Below are 18427 nucleotides of genomic sequence, written 5' to 3'. Positions count from 1 at the left end.
AAGTAATTGTGTGATCATGAATCAATAACCCAAAATTTATACAAATTTAAGTGCACTTAATGTCGATTTTTGTTTGCATGCTGAAATAAAACATCTATGAAAAAATAAGTGAAATTAACTATTCTAAATAGCAGTATTATTGCCTATAAAGCACTTTCAAGGATTTACAGTCAAGTCGTACACAGACCAACTCGTATACAAACATTTCCGCATAAAAAAACAAAAGTCAGCTCGTATACAAGGTATTTTTGAGTCATTAACGTTAGCCTATTCTAATCACCGTTCTAGACAATGAAAGTCATCTTTTGCTGTAACATATTATATAATATTTTCTTAAATACATCATCTGTTGTAAGAATATTTGACTCATGACTGGCATGCAGCATTTGTTATATTTATTATCATATTTAATATTTGACATAAATTATATAGGCATATGAAATTTTTGTATACGAGTTGACTTTCGGTTAAACACACCGGGAATTTTTGTTTACTAGCTGATTTTTGGTTGTTTATACGGAAATTTTTGTATACGAGTTGACCTGTGTACGAGTTGGTCTGTGTACGACTTGACCGGACTCCTTTTCAAGCTTTATATCTTAATCTAGAGATTATGCTTGACCTAATCATTAAGCATGATTCAAATTTCAGCATAAAAATCAGAACTGGCAAACATCCATTTGATCAACAAATAGGCCAACTTTATGCAATGCATTCTATATTTACACGCATAAACCAACAGGTCCAGTACAATCACTAGATTTAGCTATGTAGCTTGATTTACCTACATAGCTTTATATACCTACCTGAAGTAGGTTTATTTAGCTACCTTTATGCAATTTTGCATTTTATGTAAAACAGACAGAAAGTCGCAAGGAACTGTCAATCTATATTTGTACTGTGTAGTTTTATAAAAGCAACCCAGAGCAAAAATAGTTAAAACATCGCTGCGTTATAGCAGTTTGAAAGAAAACGTGCATTTCTATTGTTTGATTAATTGTATGACACCTTGTGTGCAATGAGGCATGGATAATTGTGATTGTTTCATATTGTGCTGAATTATTACTAATCAATCATCATGTTAACCAGAACTGTTCTTCTTTGTTTTCCCATTTAGAAAATAGCTATTTGGTAACACATAAACAGTTATACATAGCCCCAAAACTTTTAAAACTTTGACTGCATTTGCGCAAAAAGAGCAACAGTTTTAAGAATGATTTTTTCATGAATTGTTTTCAGATCAGTTCAAAGTTGAAAATTGCTGCTGCACCTTAGTGCCACTTTTAGTACAAATGCCCATTTAAGACAAAAGTATGATTGAGTATCTAAATAAACCTACTTCAGGTAGGTAAATAAAGCTATGTAGGTAAATCAAGCTACGTAGCTAAATCTAGTGATTGTACTTGACCTGACCAATATTCGATACATCAACAATCACTACTAGCATATAAGTATCCATTGGCCTGTAGAAAAGACCAAGAAGGCTATCTTGTTATGATTGAAAACTTTCATGTCAGTGTCATTTTGAAATCAGACCCATGGAACTTTCATGTTTTTAATTTTACTTACGCTGCGCACTGATCAAAAGAGTCACGACCTAAATATAAACTGGAATCAAGACGTGTATTTCTGCTGATTAATGTTGCTTAATATTGCCTCTATCTCTTCTTCTTAATATTGATTCCGATACGCTTCTCCTTGCCTTCTCAATTCTACGAAGCCCAAAAGTGTAAAGTAGCTGCGTAGTTTCTCCAGACCGACGCTATCTTTTCTATCTTAAGACAATGACATCATTTTTCAATCGGCACACCTCGGCTAATTAGTAAATCATCTCATGTAGGTTAGGGAATCCGCCGATGTTTGCCGAATGATCTGATCTAACATATTAACTCGCACGATAAATTTTCGAGTTTTTGTATTTTTTATATTTATACATGTACATGTACTTGAGGTAGCTACAATGTATTTATCCTTGTGCTATAAATTTTACCATATATTTTTTAAAAAAATTCATATTGATTTCCATCAAAGTCAAGATTAATAGATTTAAATGAAACAAAGTTGAAGTGATTAAAACTTGATGATAATGTGTCTAATCACAATATTAAGACACCTAGAAATAGTGATTGGAAAAAGCAAACTTTAACCATCGCATTATAAAATTAAAAATATAACCTGTATATGAAAATAATATATAGTTATATACATTGCCAATTCATATTAAAGATATAATTAAGCGCTGCTTAATTCAAATTTATTAAATTCGCATTGTAAAATTACCGAAAATACCCCCCCCCCCGGAAAACCGAAAATATTCAAACGGACTACCCCCATTCTTCTGGATCGTGTTTGATCGTCGGTTTGCTAATTAAAATCCAGTGGATGTGTGTAAAGCATCAACTTGTGTTGATAATAAACCTTTCACGAAATAAACAAATAAACAAAACAAAAAACAATCAAAGTACTGAAGTACTTAAAGCCGCGCTCTTTTGGTGTGTCTTTATGCATATTGTGTGGTAAAGACTAAAAATCTCTCTCTCTCTCTCTCTCTCTCTCTCTCTCTCTCTCTCTCTCTCTCTCTCTCATATGCTTTTAATGTCGGCAAAGCGTCAGAGAGCGACCAAATTTTGTAAGCGGCTATAAACAACAATATGTCTGTCTAGTAGAAAAAAGTTCAACAGTTGCTGCCTTAAATTTTGCAACAAGCGTTATATATTCAATCCCCATTTCTTCAACGCGTAGCAAAGTAGTTCATGAAAATTCATGCGCATTGTATGTATCCAAAATGCATAGTCTTGTTTTTAAAACAAGTTATATATAAAAAAAAAAATTAAAAAAGTTACATATGGTAAAAAAACAGTGAAGTACTAATGCTTTTTTGTATCGTTTTTTATAAGTTCTCTTACATCGCTTTTTTAAATACTTGCATTTCTTCCATTTAAGATAGAACAGATTAAACTGCTTTACCTCTGGTCCCCAAAAAACCCTAATTGGGTAACACATGAGAAAATCATTATATTGTTAGTATATTTTAACGTATTATACCTAATCTAGCTTTAATAACCTTTCACAAAATGGCTCTCATGAAAGGGCTATAGATAAACAATTTTAGAGCCCTTTGATCCCCTAATTTAAGGGGCCAGCCCCTTTTTCTTGATATTAAATGAAAGGACATTTAATTCTGAACACATTTCGCCAACAAATGTTCAGAAATTCGTTACCGCTTTGGAGATATATGAGAAAGGAGGTATTAGGGGCCGATCCCATATCTCCTTAAAGGGGCCGTTTAACGAAATTTTGAAGGTTACATATTGTTAAGAACATCTTTTTGAACAACTTTTCTTCTGTACTGCATTTCAAAATATTTTTCCATTCTGAGATATGGGTGATCAAAATTTTGGACTTTTGGCCCCTAAAAACCCCTAATTAAATAACACATGATAAAATCATTAAATTGCGTGGATACATAACTGCAAGATAAAGACATTTGCTACTATAACATTTCATAAAATATCTCTCAGTAAAGGGCTACACATTAAAGACTTTAGAGCCCTTTGGTCCCCTAATTTGAGGGGCCAGCCCCTTTCTCTTGATATCAAATGAAAAGTCATTTAATTCTAAACAAATTTTGTTCAACAAGTGTTTTCAAATTCGTTACCGATTTGGAGATATATGAGAAAGAATGTTTTAGGGGCCGATCCCTTATCTCCTTATAGGCGCTGTTTAACGAAATTTTGAAGGCTGCATATTGTTGAGAACATCATTTTGAACAACTTTTCTTCGGTATTGCATTTAAAAATATTTTTCCTTTCTTAGATATGGGTGATAGAAATTTTGGATTTTCGGCCCCTAAAAACCCTTAATTACGTAACACATGGAAAAATCATTACATTGCTTTAATACATAACTGTGAGATGAACATATTTGCTTCTATAACATTTCACAAAATATCCCTCGGTAAAGGGCTATAGATAAAAGACTTTAGAGCCTTTTGGTTCCCTAATTTAAGGGGCCAGCCCCTTTTTCTTGATTTTAAAAGAAAGGTCTTTTAAATAGCAACTATTTTTACATTACATGTCTTAACAAAATATTTTTCAGAAAAGAGATAATTAAAGAAAACCACAAAAAAATACGACGTTTTTATCATCTCAATTTTCGGGTCCAGGCGAGCTTCGGCGCCTTTAAAGCTAGATCAAAATGAAAATAAAATTGCAAATCTACAATCTTTCGTCTACTATTTCTGAAAGTTTGAACTCAATATCTTTTATAGTTTAGGAGAACTTAGAGGGACAAGCCACCCCTCTGAAAAGCGCTAAAACGTCAGTTTTTCAAAAACGGAAGTGACGTCATCAATAAAATCAAAAACCTATAAGGTTCAGATCACTATCTATCAGATCTGAAAGTTTCATGAAAATCGGTCGAACCGTTTCTTAGAAATCGCGTGCACAAAATTTGTAAGAAAAAAAAAGAAAAATAATAATAATAGGGAAAAAGAAACCGAACGAAAACAATAAGGTCTTCCGTTGGAAACGGAAGACCTTAATAATAATAATAATAGGGAAAAAGAAACCGAACGAAAACAATAAGGTCTTCCGTTGGAAACGGAAGACCTTAAAAATTGAGAGAAAGAGAAGTAATGCAAATGCTTGTTTTGTCATCGCCAATATTGCCCAAACTTGTGCTTTTATTCTTTTGGTATTTGTACATACATATCCCATTCGTCGATGAATAATGGTCTTTCATTCAATCACCTGTTCAAAAATGTTTGGGTTTTTTTTGTGTTTGTGAATAGTAGGTGGAATCGAATTGATCATGAAATACAAGAAACTTAAGTAAATATTTAATGGAACGCGAAATCGTCATAACCATTGCAATCTATAAAATCTGTTCACACAACCCTTGTGAGTTGATTTTAATTCTTTAATTTGTCGCATAATCAATACTATGATTATGTTCTATTGCAAAAATCTTTAATTTCTGATAAGTATTTCATTAACCGGCTGTGTCTGTTTTCTGAAAAATACCAGGTTGATGTTCTTTATTTAATCCAACACCCAAATTCCCATTTTTTAAATTTAAAAACTGTGAAGGCAAACTTTAATCCAAAAAATTAACATAAATGATATGCAATGGAAGCTAAACTGATGCATGGTGGTTCTTATGATGTTGATGCTAATGATTAGTAAAAAAACCCAGGAATTGCACCAACCCTCTCTTAAAAAACCTGATTTTTTAAAAAGTTGAATATAAAAAATTAAAGGGTAAGAATTTTTTTCAAGAAAAAATTCTTTGAAAATAAACTATGGAACAAAGAGCAGATAGATGAAGAACATACCATGCTTGCAAAGGCTGATATTCCTCGATCTTGTGTGAAGCAGGTACTCTTAGAATTATGTGTTTAAGCAGAGGCACCTTTTGTATTTATGACATCTAAGAAGGCAGTTGAAGCACCGAATTAAACGCACCTTTAGTTAGACTTATCAAAAGACAGCAATTCCATATCCGTCATACTTCATTTAAATACACTGACAAATTGCTTATTCCTTAAATGTATACGGGTCGTCATGAATATGGAAATGAAAGAGTATAGGCCTACATGTATAAATCAACGTATTTGAAGAAATGGTTGCGTTCGAGTTGGTTACAGTATGTACAGTATACAACTGTCGATGACTTTTAATGAGTTTGCTGTTAATACAGCTACGAGGAACTGATCAATACATTTCTTTTGACTCCAATCTTGTTTGAGTATTGATTTTTCTTGGTGACATTTGTCATCATTTTATTAATAATCATATGTTGCATTAGAGGTATTGTCCGCTTAGCATCAATTTTGGTTGTTTTTTTTTTCCAACGTTGCAAACATAAGGTTTCAAATTGATTTATGTGTATTTTTATTACTAATAAAAGTTATTTGTAGCTAGGCAGTATTAAATATATAAAAAATTTACGTGTTGGTTTTAATATCAGAATGCAATAAGGTATTGATAAAGTTTGACAAATTAACGTTATATTGACACCAAGAGAATCTAGAAATGTCCATTTTGACATATTTCATGTTTTGAATGCAATGTCTCATAGGACTAATAATTATGATTGCGTGGATGTTGACAGTACAAAGAATTTCTTCAAGAACTTATTTAATGTTGTAGTGAGGGAATGTTGGCGTAGAATGTAGGAAGTAGTTATAGAGACAAGCGGAACTATGTGGGCTAGATGGTCAAATAGAAGTAAAGTAAATGTTGTGTTCTGTTGTTTTCACAAAGAAGGAACGATGCAGTTAAAAACGGCAATGACAGCGAGTCTACACATATACCTATACTAGTATATTACGCGAGTTGGTTTGTTCGAATTGAATTCCTGATGAGGCTAACACTGCCAACAATGGCCCCCATATTGGTAAAAGAACATAAAAAAACAACAACGAGTACATACTAAAGTTATTGATCATATCTTGCAAATACAGCAACAAGATTAGCTAAGTGTTCATTTATAAAAGCTTTTCTTTATTCCATATTTTTATAGTCGACAAGAGACTGAATCTAAAGGGTCTCTAATTGCAAGCTAGTTCCACTGTTAAATGATAATATGCATGGAAAGCCGACATGACAGAAAAAAAACGGTGACAGTGCCATATTTTCTTTTTTCATTTAAAATCGTTATAATACATTTCATTGCAGACGGAGGGTGGTACGTAAAGATAAATGAAGGGTAGGCAATACATGACAAGTAGCTTAAAACATTGCACATACCCTTAAACTTACAATTAATTTGTATTCTTCAACAATCTAACCTTTAGGTATTATTTGAATTTATTTCATAAACAACAACACTGAAAGTCGTGTATATCTACATATATTTCTGATAGTGTGGCCTTCTCTCTCTGTGAAGATTTGACATTCCGAGATCTTGCATTCTTGGATAGGAGGTTAGATATTGGTCGTAAATTAAAGCCTACTTATGCACTGGGCGATTCCGATAAGTGTTATCATTTACCTAGTCACTTAAAGTGATATACAATCTGGACTCAATCGATATTTTAAAGTGGCTCACTGTCTCAAAGTATTTCGATGAATACGTTCTGTGGGAGATTTTTTTTAAAGTTGGGATTTTGGCAGGGAGGGGCTGGAGAGATTTGACAACCTTTATAAACTATTGTTTGGGAAAGGGCTGAAATAGGCTGTGCCTGCTGCCTACTCCAATTCAATATATTATATTGAATAAAATATTGTTTAAATCAAACCTACTGTTTTGTTATAGGACTCAGGAGCGGCAGCACAATACATGTAATGGTTTACAAAGATACTGAATTGAAGACAATTTGTAGATTATACATGTATTTATATTTGGCATATATGCAAAACGCTATAGCTACATGTATATATTCGTCTACCACCATTCTATACAACCATTTATAATATTTTAAAAACTGTGACAAGAGGACTTCACGATCGGCATATTGATTTATCAACTTTAAAAAGATTTCAAGGGAATATTTATTTCTTTATTTCACACCAACTCTCTAATGCCTGCTAATAAAAAAGCCACTTCTACCATACAAGCCAAAAAAAAGCCCATATATTTTTCTCTATGACCCGTTCGAACTTCTGAATGACGGTTCCTCTTTACATCCCAATACAATGTTCTCAAAACGGGAGCATTATGTTCTGTCCTTGAAAGGAACAACTTCAAGTTCTGTTACAACAAAGTTATTATTCGTCTGGATATTGGCGAAATGTTGGCTTTCAAAGCACCATAAAACTTTGAATTGTCCACTTTGAGGAGATATGAGAAAACCGAAATCTTCACATGAAGCGGGCACTTAAGACGCTGTTCATCTATTGTGCCTATTTACAGTGAAGTCAATACAACTCGATTACTCTTTTTATGTCGATAGAAGTCTGTTCAATTTTGTTTGGATGACTTGCAATTCAATCGCTGATGTTGACAGTTCGGCTGTTTACAAACAAAATTTTGGAAATCCGAAGCAAGTGCTTTTAATCGCAATTTTGCTTATTGAAGGAATGTAAATCTTTCAATTCTAGATAATCAAACTTGACTTCAGAACGACGATTTGTCAATGTTTGCATGATTAAATCTGAAAACCCGCAGTGTCTCCAATTGTAATCTTTCAAAAGTCATTTACTTATAACGTAGTTTCCATAAATCATAGATCATTGCACAAATCAGGGGATAGGATGTTTTGATTACTCTCAATAGCCAGAAAATTGGACCTGGGTTACAGGTATTTTTCTTTTAAAGAAGCAATTATACACCTCGTGTCCTGTGTCAAGTTCTAGTAAAGAATTAAAATTTAAACATTTCGTCAACGTATTGTGTTATAAAGTGCGCAATTTTTAAAATGTTGTTGTCAGTTTTTAAAATTATCAAGTACGCGAATGCTCGCACGGATTGCATAGTAGTCTTATTTTTGACAAGTCTGGTGTTTACTAATGTACGTGTATATGTGGAATTATGATTCTGAGTTGAAAAATAAATATAGGAAAATATATGATTGTAACACACCAGAAAACACGTATTCATGTCCAATTTTGTGTTTCAGTCGTTCGCTACATTATTTGTGACTTTAAATAAAAATGATATTCAATATACAAATACTTGCACATTAGTCATTTGCTAACTGTCATAAAAGAGGGTTAAATATACAAATAACCTAACTGTAAATATATTGTTTTGTTCTTACAGTGGTTAAAATAGAGGATTTCTTGAAAGTTATTTGGTAAACCGTTTTTGCCTGTAAGTAATTATTATTTTTGGGGGAAGGTTCATGTAAACAACCATCATTCAATACCCCCTGAAAGACCAAAAAGAAAGGACAATGGAGAAACAACTCAAGACGGAAGTAAGAAAACAATGAACGGAACACAACCAAATCCGGATTGGATATCTACCAATTGTTTTCAACCACTGAGGCAAAAGACAGTTGAGTTCACCAATCATTACCTACTCGAAAACAAAAATTACAACAGCAATAAAAAAAACACGAAACAATAACAACCCATTGCAATTTACCATTCGACCTATTCTTGAAAATATTAATAATATAAATAACAAAAAACCAACAATATGATAATCTGTCAAAACAACTTTTAGAATTTAAACAACAACATAACATTTACATGTTACCTTTTTCCTCCCTCGGCCATTTGAGGGTTAGATTCTCATAGTCCATACAGACTTATGTACTTCTAGTCCGTCTGCGAGATTTATTTGGGCTTATCATAATCTCCAAGTTATATAGGCATTTAATACACTAATCGACGAGTGATTTATTCCAAAGAACTTCTGTACAAACATATCACTTTGTTAATGCTTTTCTAGTCGCGAGTTTACTTTATAGCGCGACGTTTTAATCTCCCAGGAAATCTTCAGCGCTCCGATTTTAAAAGAATCAATTTTCCGATGGTTGCTTAGGGTACCTTTGGCTAACAATTTTTAAAGTATAAAAAAAAGTTATATATAAATTAATGAAAAAATAATGTATGGTTGATGCTGCGTCGACATGGCCTGTTTTTAAGCTGTCACGAGATGAATTTACATTGCAATTAAAGCTTGCCTAAGGTATTAGACTGTTTTGATCTAAGAATTGTAAGAAAGACCACGTATTTCAATAACTGAAGTTACCATACCAGACAAGCACACCATTAAGATAAAAAAGCTTAAACAACCAACATACGTACAGCATTGCTTGCCGGGGTTTCCGGTGGTGGGGATGTGTGTTGAGGGGGTGGTGTTTCAATAATTTCGATTTGCTTTATGGTTAGTGCAACAAGATATTAAATGCTTTCGTCACTTTAGTAACAGTGTTTTCTGGCCAACACCGGAATGTTTAATATGAAATAAAGAAGATCTTAATATGACGACCCTTAAATTGACCTGCATGTGTGAAAACAACAAGTTGAATAATTCACCCTACAATACAAAGGGATAACAAGTAAACCATATCAAACTCGTGTTTCATTTGATCAAAACAAATCCGAAATAATCATCAAACTTTGGAAATCTCCACTTGAACATTTCTTAAATCTGGTATGTACACTTGCTTCGTGTAAACGATTAAAATCTACCAAAATAGGCTAGATGAAACATTACAATTAAATCCTACAAAGGAAAAATAGAACTTTACAATGGAAAGGTCTGATCCTATTCTAAAACATGTTTTGAAAACAAATTACATAGTTGGAAGTTTCTCTTGACGAAAGTGTCATGTGTTGAATGGTTTGGTGATATTTACAGTGTGGGGGTCCATTTCGTGCAGGTGCGAGAACAGATAAACTAGATCATTCGAAAAGTAGTTTCATTTATAAGGAATTTTCAAATAGGAATTTCATTTGTAACATGTTTTATTTACATGTAACTATTGCTTAATATTTACAAACTATCATAACGCTATCTTAAAATTATAAAAACTATATATAGTCTCTATACATAGACGAAATATACGTGTACTTACAGTATCACGTTTAGTTTATCATCAAAGAACATGTATCCTGTATTCCATCGCTGTAGAAAATTGCATTGCAGAGATTTCAAATGTAACTTATATACCGGTAACTCATGAGAGATTACAATTTAAATAAACAGACAATTTGTAAAACAAATTTTAATTTGTCACGTAGGCAGTTTAATCAAATATTCCGGATTTTCTTCATCATGTCATAATCTTTCAAAATTCGGGTTTACGACCTAAACGACCCACTTCCTATTCAATTTTAAGTGGATTAAAATAAAATTGGTTTTAGTCAACCGGATTTGGATTTGATATTTATTCTTTAAATATCCCATCTTATTGAAAATTGTAAATGATAAATTGATCAGTTATAATAATAATGAACTTTCTTCCTTCAATTCAACCCCAATATCTAAGTTACTAAGTGCAAGAGAGAGAGAGAGAGAGAGAGAGAGAGAGAGAGAGAGAGAGAGAGAGAGAGAGAGAGAGGGGGGTACATGTAGTAGTGTAAAGTTGTTTTCTGTCTGTTTTGTTCTTTAGAAAATGAAGCTCGTGCCATTAAACGTTTTCACTAAACCTTTTTGTGCTTTAAAAGGAAAGATACATTTCAATTCTAAGCCGATTGAATTTCGTATTCAGATTTTGGTCATAAAACCCGGAGACGAGTTAGAGGAAAGGTATCAAATTTAAAATCGCAATTTAGCAACGGCAGATTCGAGGCAAAACAACTTTTGATATCGCGACAGTAGTGTAGAAAACATACTGTATATGAACTTAAAATAAAAAAAAATGAACCTTGGAATTCTTAGATTTTCTGGTGATAAATGTCGCACAAACACGTTTTAAGGCAGTTATTTATGCTCAGACTCAACAACCGAGTTTTTTTTATGTACTTTTGTTTATCCAATACTTAAATGAAATCGACCTGCAAAAACCATACAAGATCCTCATTCTTATTACCATCAAGTTCCAATATATCTACTTAACTGTGTTGTAGATCAAACTTTTGCAGAAGAGACAACTAAAGAATCCAAGACCTATTATCACCTCTTATAAGAAGCGATTCTTGACATTTTCTCTTTTTAAAACAATTTCAATGAATTTTGTAGACACGGAAGTCGGCTACATTTAGCTTGTGGCCCTTCAATGTTCCTCCACTCTCTGTGTTTATCCGATTATTCCCAAGTCAGATAGCGACTTTCAGTTGGAAGCTGTTTGTGGCATCTGATTACTCGAAATATGTCTTACTTTTGTCATTAAGCCCACAATTTGGCGTCAAGAAAAGCTACCAAAGGAATGCGTTATCTTTCCCATCAATGTCGCGAACCATTTTTTAATATACTTATGTGGTTTTTTTTTGCAAGGATACATATAAGTAAGGGTTATCGTGAAGTAAAATCTTCGTTTTAGCTTGGCGATTAGCTCAATGACTTGAATATTATCAGGAAGAACAATTTTCCCTACCTTTGTCTTGAATCTCAAAATCGGAACATGAAAGGATCTCCGTGGGAGAAAAAAATCTTCGTGGCGACTTGTCAATTTGGGTTTTTAAAAGTCTTCACAATCATTTTCTCTCTCCTGTCACAACCTCTTCGAGACTGGAGTTCTCTTTTAATATATGAATACACTAACCATGCATCAAGACATGGGGGCCAAAGAAAAAAAATTACATAAAAAGGATTTAATTCTATGCTGGTGTGTATATAGATAGTGGGACAGGTCTAGGCCTATATTGAAGCGATGCATTTGTACGCCAGTGACTTTTAAATAAGATATAATAAGCCTAGACACTCCATTATCTGTCACGGAGCTTTGCAAAGACTTTGTATATCTCTGTATGACCCTAGGGGTAGTCTCGGGGATATTCATTTACCTTAACTTTTGTCTCTCGGAAGGTATATCGAATGTATAGCACTCAATATTACAAGTATTTGAGGAGCCAACGCATGTTTGAGATCAGCACTTTTGAAATTCAATTTCACTGTATTAATTTCTAGTTTCCTCGTAGAGGTATTTAATGGCAAGTCTGGGCACACTGGAGTTCTGAAATCGGAGCATTAATAAATGATCCCTAGTAAAGACCATTGGGAACCGTTGATAAAGCTAGATTAACCGCGTATCGACTTCGTATTACTATTGACATTCATCGCCAGACCGGGTAACTCGAGTACATTATATATCGAGTGCGAGGTTAAAATCTGCAAAAATGGTATGGATGAAAAAAATGATAATAGAGTTGTTTAAAGTCTGGATGGTTTTTCCTGGAGATGGTTTATATAGGAATCTCTCTCTCTCTCTCTCTCTCTCTCTCTCTCTCTCTCTCTCGTTCACGCGTGCGTTACGGACGTTCAACAGATTCATTCCACTTGTTAACTATTGCATATCCGGGAATCTAGGAGTTCGGAGGCATGTAGTGAATAGCCCGGCTTGATTTCGTTGATGTCCGTTGGACACAAGTGATATTCAGACAACTTCCGGTTGTTAAATGTTCTTTGGACAGTAGTTCCCCATGCATTGTGCACTCGCTTTACCTTAATATATCCGTTCATTACCCTTAATTTGGACCCGTTAGTTGAGTGATGCTTGTACGGAACATATCCAGTAAATTATTAGGTTGTCCGGGGTTTTTTTTGCCATCACGACAGCCTCCAACAGTCCCTTTATTATCTGTTAGACGTCCGTCAGCTTTATATTATTACCCGTGATTTGGACAATCATTAGCATTCAAGTAGTAATATAGGCATTGTTATCGTGTATCTTTCCGACAATAGTAATTTTTAATGCTCTCGTAGTTAAAAAAATAAGGGAACTAAGTACATAAAATAAACCAGTATCAATTATTCAGATTACGTCACGAATGGTATTTCCTTCTAGGAAAGTGTGTATATTTCGTCATAACAACAATTATTAGGTATTCAATATACAACAACCATTTTTTCATAATTAATAAAGAATAGGGTTGATCATTGGTTTAAACAGGCAATCATCAATAAAGATTACGTCATGAATGGTACTTTATTACAACGACATTCACACAAACATTTTATATGCTTAATATGCCGAAGGTTTAATCTCTGGTAGTTTGGTACCAATATAAAGGGTTAACCAAAATGATTCAACCCCGGTATCCAAATAGCCTTATTTATTGCTCGATGAAAATTGCAATGAAATTTAACGGAAATATAATTTTCGTAAGGTATTTTCTTAATTTATTTATACATATTTCATGATTATAAGTTTTGGGAACCTCCTTTTAAGCATAAATCTACATTTGGAAATAATCAAAGGCACAAGGAATATGAAATATGGAACACCCCCTTTAAAATTAAAAAATAAAAAATAATATGGGACCAACAAATACGGTTCTCTTGTAACAAATAAAACCAAATTGTCTTTTTAAGCTTTGGATTTTTTTCAAAGCATTTTTCGACTGATGTCATAACAGAACGTCATACGCCTTCAATCAGTCAGGGAAATTATAAAAAAAATTTCCACCGTCGAAATGATTTTTGGTGGTTCGTGTGGATATGGAGGTAGTGATTTTTTTTTCAATAAAAATAAATAACCCGCTTTATCATGTTTAGAGAATTTTTTGCAATGATAGCTACTTCCATTGCCCTATGAACATTGTATTGTATTCTTTGAATATACCTTTAATGGTAGAAAAATACGCAATTTATCGTATTGTTGATCAGTAGGTTGCAGAGAAGAAACAGCTAAATCTCCCATACATGGGTCAACTATTTGGATGTCTGGCGTCCGGCCGGGTTCTCAATGTAGCTTACTTTTGATCGATTGTGATATTATTTACGCATACCAATTCTCCATTAACAAAATAGCATACATTAAATAGAATTAATATCATAATATTTCCCTTTTTTGTCATTGTTTATTGACTTGTCATCAACAATATTTACAAGACCTTGGTATTTTTGGCGGTAATTTGAAGGTCGTTTTTTATGGGTTTTTTTTTACTTAAAAAGATTAATATATTATCAAATCTTAACCTTTAGACTGAACTTCTCATCTGTCCAAGAGTTTACGACAAATCGTGTCCTTGGTTTTATTCAAAACATCACTCATCAATCAAAAAATGTATTTTTAATCTATAAAGTATGAAGATATTGATCTCAATCTGACCGTTTTGTACTCGAAATGGATAGCACCACGTAAAACGGTAAATGTAAGAACACGAGTGTCATCGACAGTAATGTACACGCACTTCATTTCAAGATATATTACCTTGAAAGGATAACAGAGTCCGAGGTACATGTCAAAAAAGAAATAAACATTGTTCGTGTCCTTGAAATAGACATTCTTGCTTCCTCTGAAATATATAGGTACATGTACTCGAAATTCGTAGTCTAGCCGTTTCAAATAGTAGATGTTTTTATATAAATAGCCATATAAAAGGAATGACACGAAATAGCGTATCAATTCTAGTACAATATATCACTTATTTATCATTTGCAGGCACGTAGCATCAAGGGGGGGGGGGGGGGGCAGGAGGTGTACATTGATATTAACAAAGGGTAATATCTTTTCAGTAGTTGTTTTTCAAAACTTTTAAAAATAAAAGACTCATTTTCGCACAAATTTATAAATGCAATAATACCACCATCCACATACAAACAGATTGACAACATATCCTATTGAATTTCCCATTTTAAAAACTTGTTCAAATCACTTTTAATTTATGCCAATATTTCTCAAAAATATTATAATAATGGGTTTTTTTAAATTTCTTTAAAAACTCGGCTGGTCTTGAAAAACAACTATTTAATAAATAAAAAATGGCCTATGACTACGCGTTAAGCTGTAACAGAGACTATCGTTCTGTAATCGAAAACTTTCTTGAAAAGATACATTGCAGACTGGGGAGAAAAATCAATGGCGTATATTTCAAAGGCTCAATATTTCATTTTTCAATAACGACCATGTCAAAAGGCGAACTCAGAATAGAAGAAAACAACGCCAAGTATTGATCTTGATATCAATATTTCATTTTAAAACTTATTAAACTCAACTAAGTCAATATACTCCCCATGTAATATAGTTTTAAAAAAACTTTTAGGATCGATTGGGCTGGAAAAGCCAAAAGTTTTTGTGGTATTGCGAATACATGTAAAGGGAGGCAATTGTAATTCAATTCGTAGATCGATATTAATTAAAATACTAGAAATATATTTGTTTCCAAAGAATATTGTTATAGCAAACTGTTCAAAAGAGTAAACCTGAAAATAGCATTTTAATCATAAGCAAGAGTTACTGTTCCTGACAACAATGGTCTGAGAAACCACCTTAAGACAGGAATGGTGAAAGGACACTCGAGATTTTATAATGTCATCTGTTGATTGAGCCTCGTGCCAGACAACACTAAAGTGTGTTTTATACGATATATTATCTACAGGCATAAGAAACAGGACTGAAGAGTTTGACAAATATTGCGTACATATGTATGTTGTGCGAGTATTTGGATGCCATTCATCTTCTGTCCAGAACACTGACATAAGAAGTCATACGTCTATCTACCAAGTGATTATTTTATGGTCTTCATGAATATTGGGAAAAATTTATATACGTGATTATCTACTGACTTCTATTCCAGAGAGAGAGAGAGAGAGAGAGAGAGAGAGAGAGAGAGAGAGAGAGAGAGAGAGAGAGAGAGAGAGAGAGAGAGAGGGGGGTAGTAATACAATGGAGTCGGATGGTGGTGTCTTGAGAAAAGAGTAAAATGTCGGAGTTAATGGTTTAGGAAACATTCTTTATTGGTAATTTGAGTACCCATTATCATTTCATTCCACAGGGTTTATCATTTTATCAACTACATCAAGCTTTATTGGGTTGGAAACACAATATATCAGTTGACGAAAAAGAATAATCAGTTACATTTACATATACCAAGTATGATTCCCTCTATTTATATAGAAATTTCAATTATTTCATAGCTCTTTATAAACTACGGAACTGAAATTTATGCGCCCCGATTATCGATTTCAGCGACTGAAACCGACAGGAAATTGACAGGACTGAAGTCTACACGCCCCGTTCATCGATTGGTCGAAACCTACAGCGACCGAAGAAAAATCTTGGACTGCACGAAATAATCATGATGATGTCAGACTCATATATTCCGATAGGAGACGATTTGGCTGTTTCTTTTAGCTAACGTACTGTTGTACATTAACAGTAAATAAAGGTACTGTAGCGATCATTGCAGGAAGAAAAAAAACGCTGTAAGCGGGATATGTATTTTTTCTGCAATGTCGCCACCTTCATATCCCGCAGGGATCACTTAAGAAAACATTTCATTGTTTACAATAAAAATCTTACTCTTACATGTATTTCAGACCATCTGCACTGTCATATTTTAAATTTCTCAATTTACTGGGTAAATGTAAAGCGGGTTGCAAGGTTGCAAATAACAGAGACGTGTTAATGATCAGCAGAGCGAGTGCTCGCGAGCGCTCGTAAAAAGTTCCTATAACAAAACACAAATTTTGGCGAGTGCTCGCGAGCACTCGCTCTGAACATTAATCACGCCTCTGATGTAAATTCAAATTTTATAAAAGTGAAAAAACGTTGTTTTTAACGTTACATATTTTCAATATAGACATATCTTTATTGTTTCAACCACTGTGTTCCCTACTGAAATTTACTAAGAAGTAAATGAATTTCAAATATTGATGGAAAATTAAACCGTTGAACTAACAAAAGATCAATTAATAACCTGCACAAAAAAATGACTTACCAGTCCAGTACTTCCGGTTCAATTTCAGTCGCCTCTCGCGAAATGGTTGCAAATATCCATCGATATGTCCGTTGAATCTTTCCCCTGTCTTCCCTTGATGGAGGGGGTTCTCTGTACGGGGTCCGGGGAGTAAAATTAATCGGATCCAAGAAATTGATCGGCGGTACATCGTCCGTACAAGAATCTTGAGCAATCTCCTTGTGATGTTTGATCCGTTCATCAATACATTCCAAGATTTCCATCCTTAATTTCTATTCCACTTTCAACAGACTATATGCATATATATATATATATACCACACAGTTCGCATCATAACTATGAGGCTTGCGGATTTAGTCTGAGTTTAGTATCCAAGCGCTTGCATCTATTTTTGAAAACAAATATTGTCGTTCATTATGGCAATAAAAACGTGAAAAAGATTACAAGTTCTTGTTTGCTCGACAAGCCATCCTGCTAATTATCAGTTTATCATAACACACTTTAAAGTTATTAGTGGAATATTTCTTACCAATAAAAATGTCACCGAGTTCAAAAATGAGGGTGTTTATTTAATGGGGAAAAAAGTTATGTACTGAATGCATACTAATATCATAAATTACACGCAACATCATAAATATTAGACCTTGAATGCACAATGCACTCGGATACCATCTTGCTCAAAATATGTAAATGTAAAATTTCTACACAAAAATTCTTTTTATTTTTTCTTCAATTGACAGAAGTGTCTCGACAGGGAAAATTAAAAATAAATACATCAAACGATTATTTGGGCACGTTTTGTCGTTTGATCCTTACTTTAACTCTATTTTTAATAATTTATTGCTTCCTTCACGATTGTGGCAAAGAGATGCTTTTACCTTCAATTTTGAAAAAAAACCCAAACAAAACGATTGAAATACATGTAGTTGATGAAAGAGACTTGAAATATATATTAACTCCTATGGCGTGCTTTGTGACAAATTATAATAATTCTTGTATGTTTAATTTATATTCTCTGAGTGCTATTAAGAATCATGATACACCATTAACGGTCTTTGAAAAAAAAATAACAAAGCTGCATATTACTAGTTTGACAAATAGCAATACCTAGATCAATTTGCTCGGGCATGAAAATCACGATAACTTAGTAGGCATCAGTCATTTGTTTTCAAATTGTGTGTCTTGTTCATTGCTCATTGTTTATTCAAATGCTTAATAAATAAGGT

At 33.4% G+C, this 18427-nt stretch overlaps 1 protein-coding gene across 5 annotated transcripts in view; it reads right to left on the bottom strand.

Moving 5' to 3' along the window:
* The window catches only part of LOC128193065 (uncharacterized), a 54827-nt gene extending 37348 nt beyond the window's left edge, over positions 1-17479 (bottom strand). The window contains exon 1 of one of the 5 annotated variants that reach the window (XM_052866282.1): positions 17223-17479. In XM_052866282.1, coding sequence (XP_052722242.1) covers positions 17223-17464 — 242 coding nt within the window. In that variant the 5' untranslated portion in view covers positions 17465-17479. Of the gene's footprint in view, positions 1-5335; positions 5488-9147; positions 9313-10474; positions 10522-11935; positions 12113-17222 lie in introns of those variants that run through there. The other 4 variants (XM_052866289.1, XM_052866285.1, XM_052866286.1 and 1 more) reach the window with 4 other exon arrangements.
* Between the last annotated feature and the right edge of the window lie 948 nt (positions 17480-18427).

This window comes from Crassostrea angulata, chromosome 7, assembly GCF_025612915.1.
Source record: "Crassostrea angulata isolate pt1a10 chromosome 7, ASM2561291v2, whole genome shotgun sequence".
NCBI classification, from domain to species: Eukaryota; Metazoa; Mollusca; class Bivalvia; order Ostreida; family Ostreidae; genus Magallana; species Magallana angulata.
The sequence above is the reverse complement of the archived record's forward strand: the minus strand, read 5'-3'. Positions and strand labels throughout refer to the sequence as shown.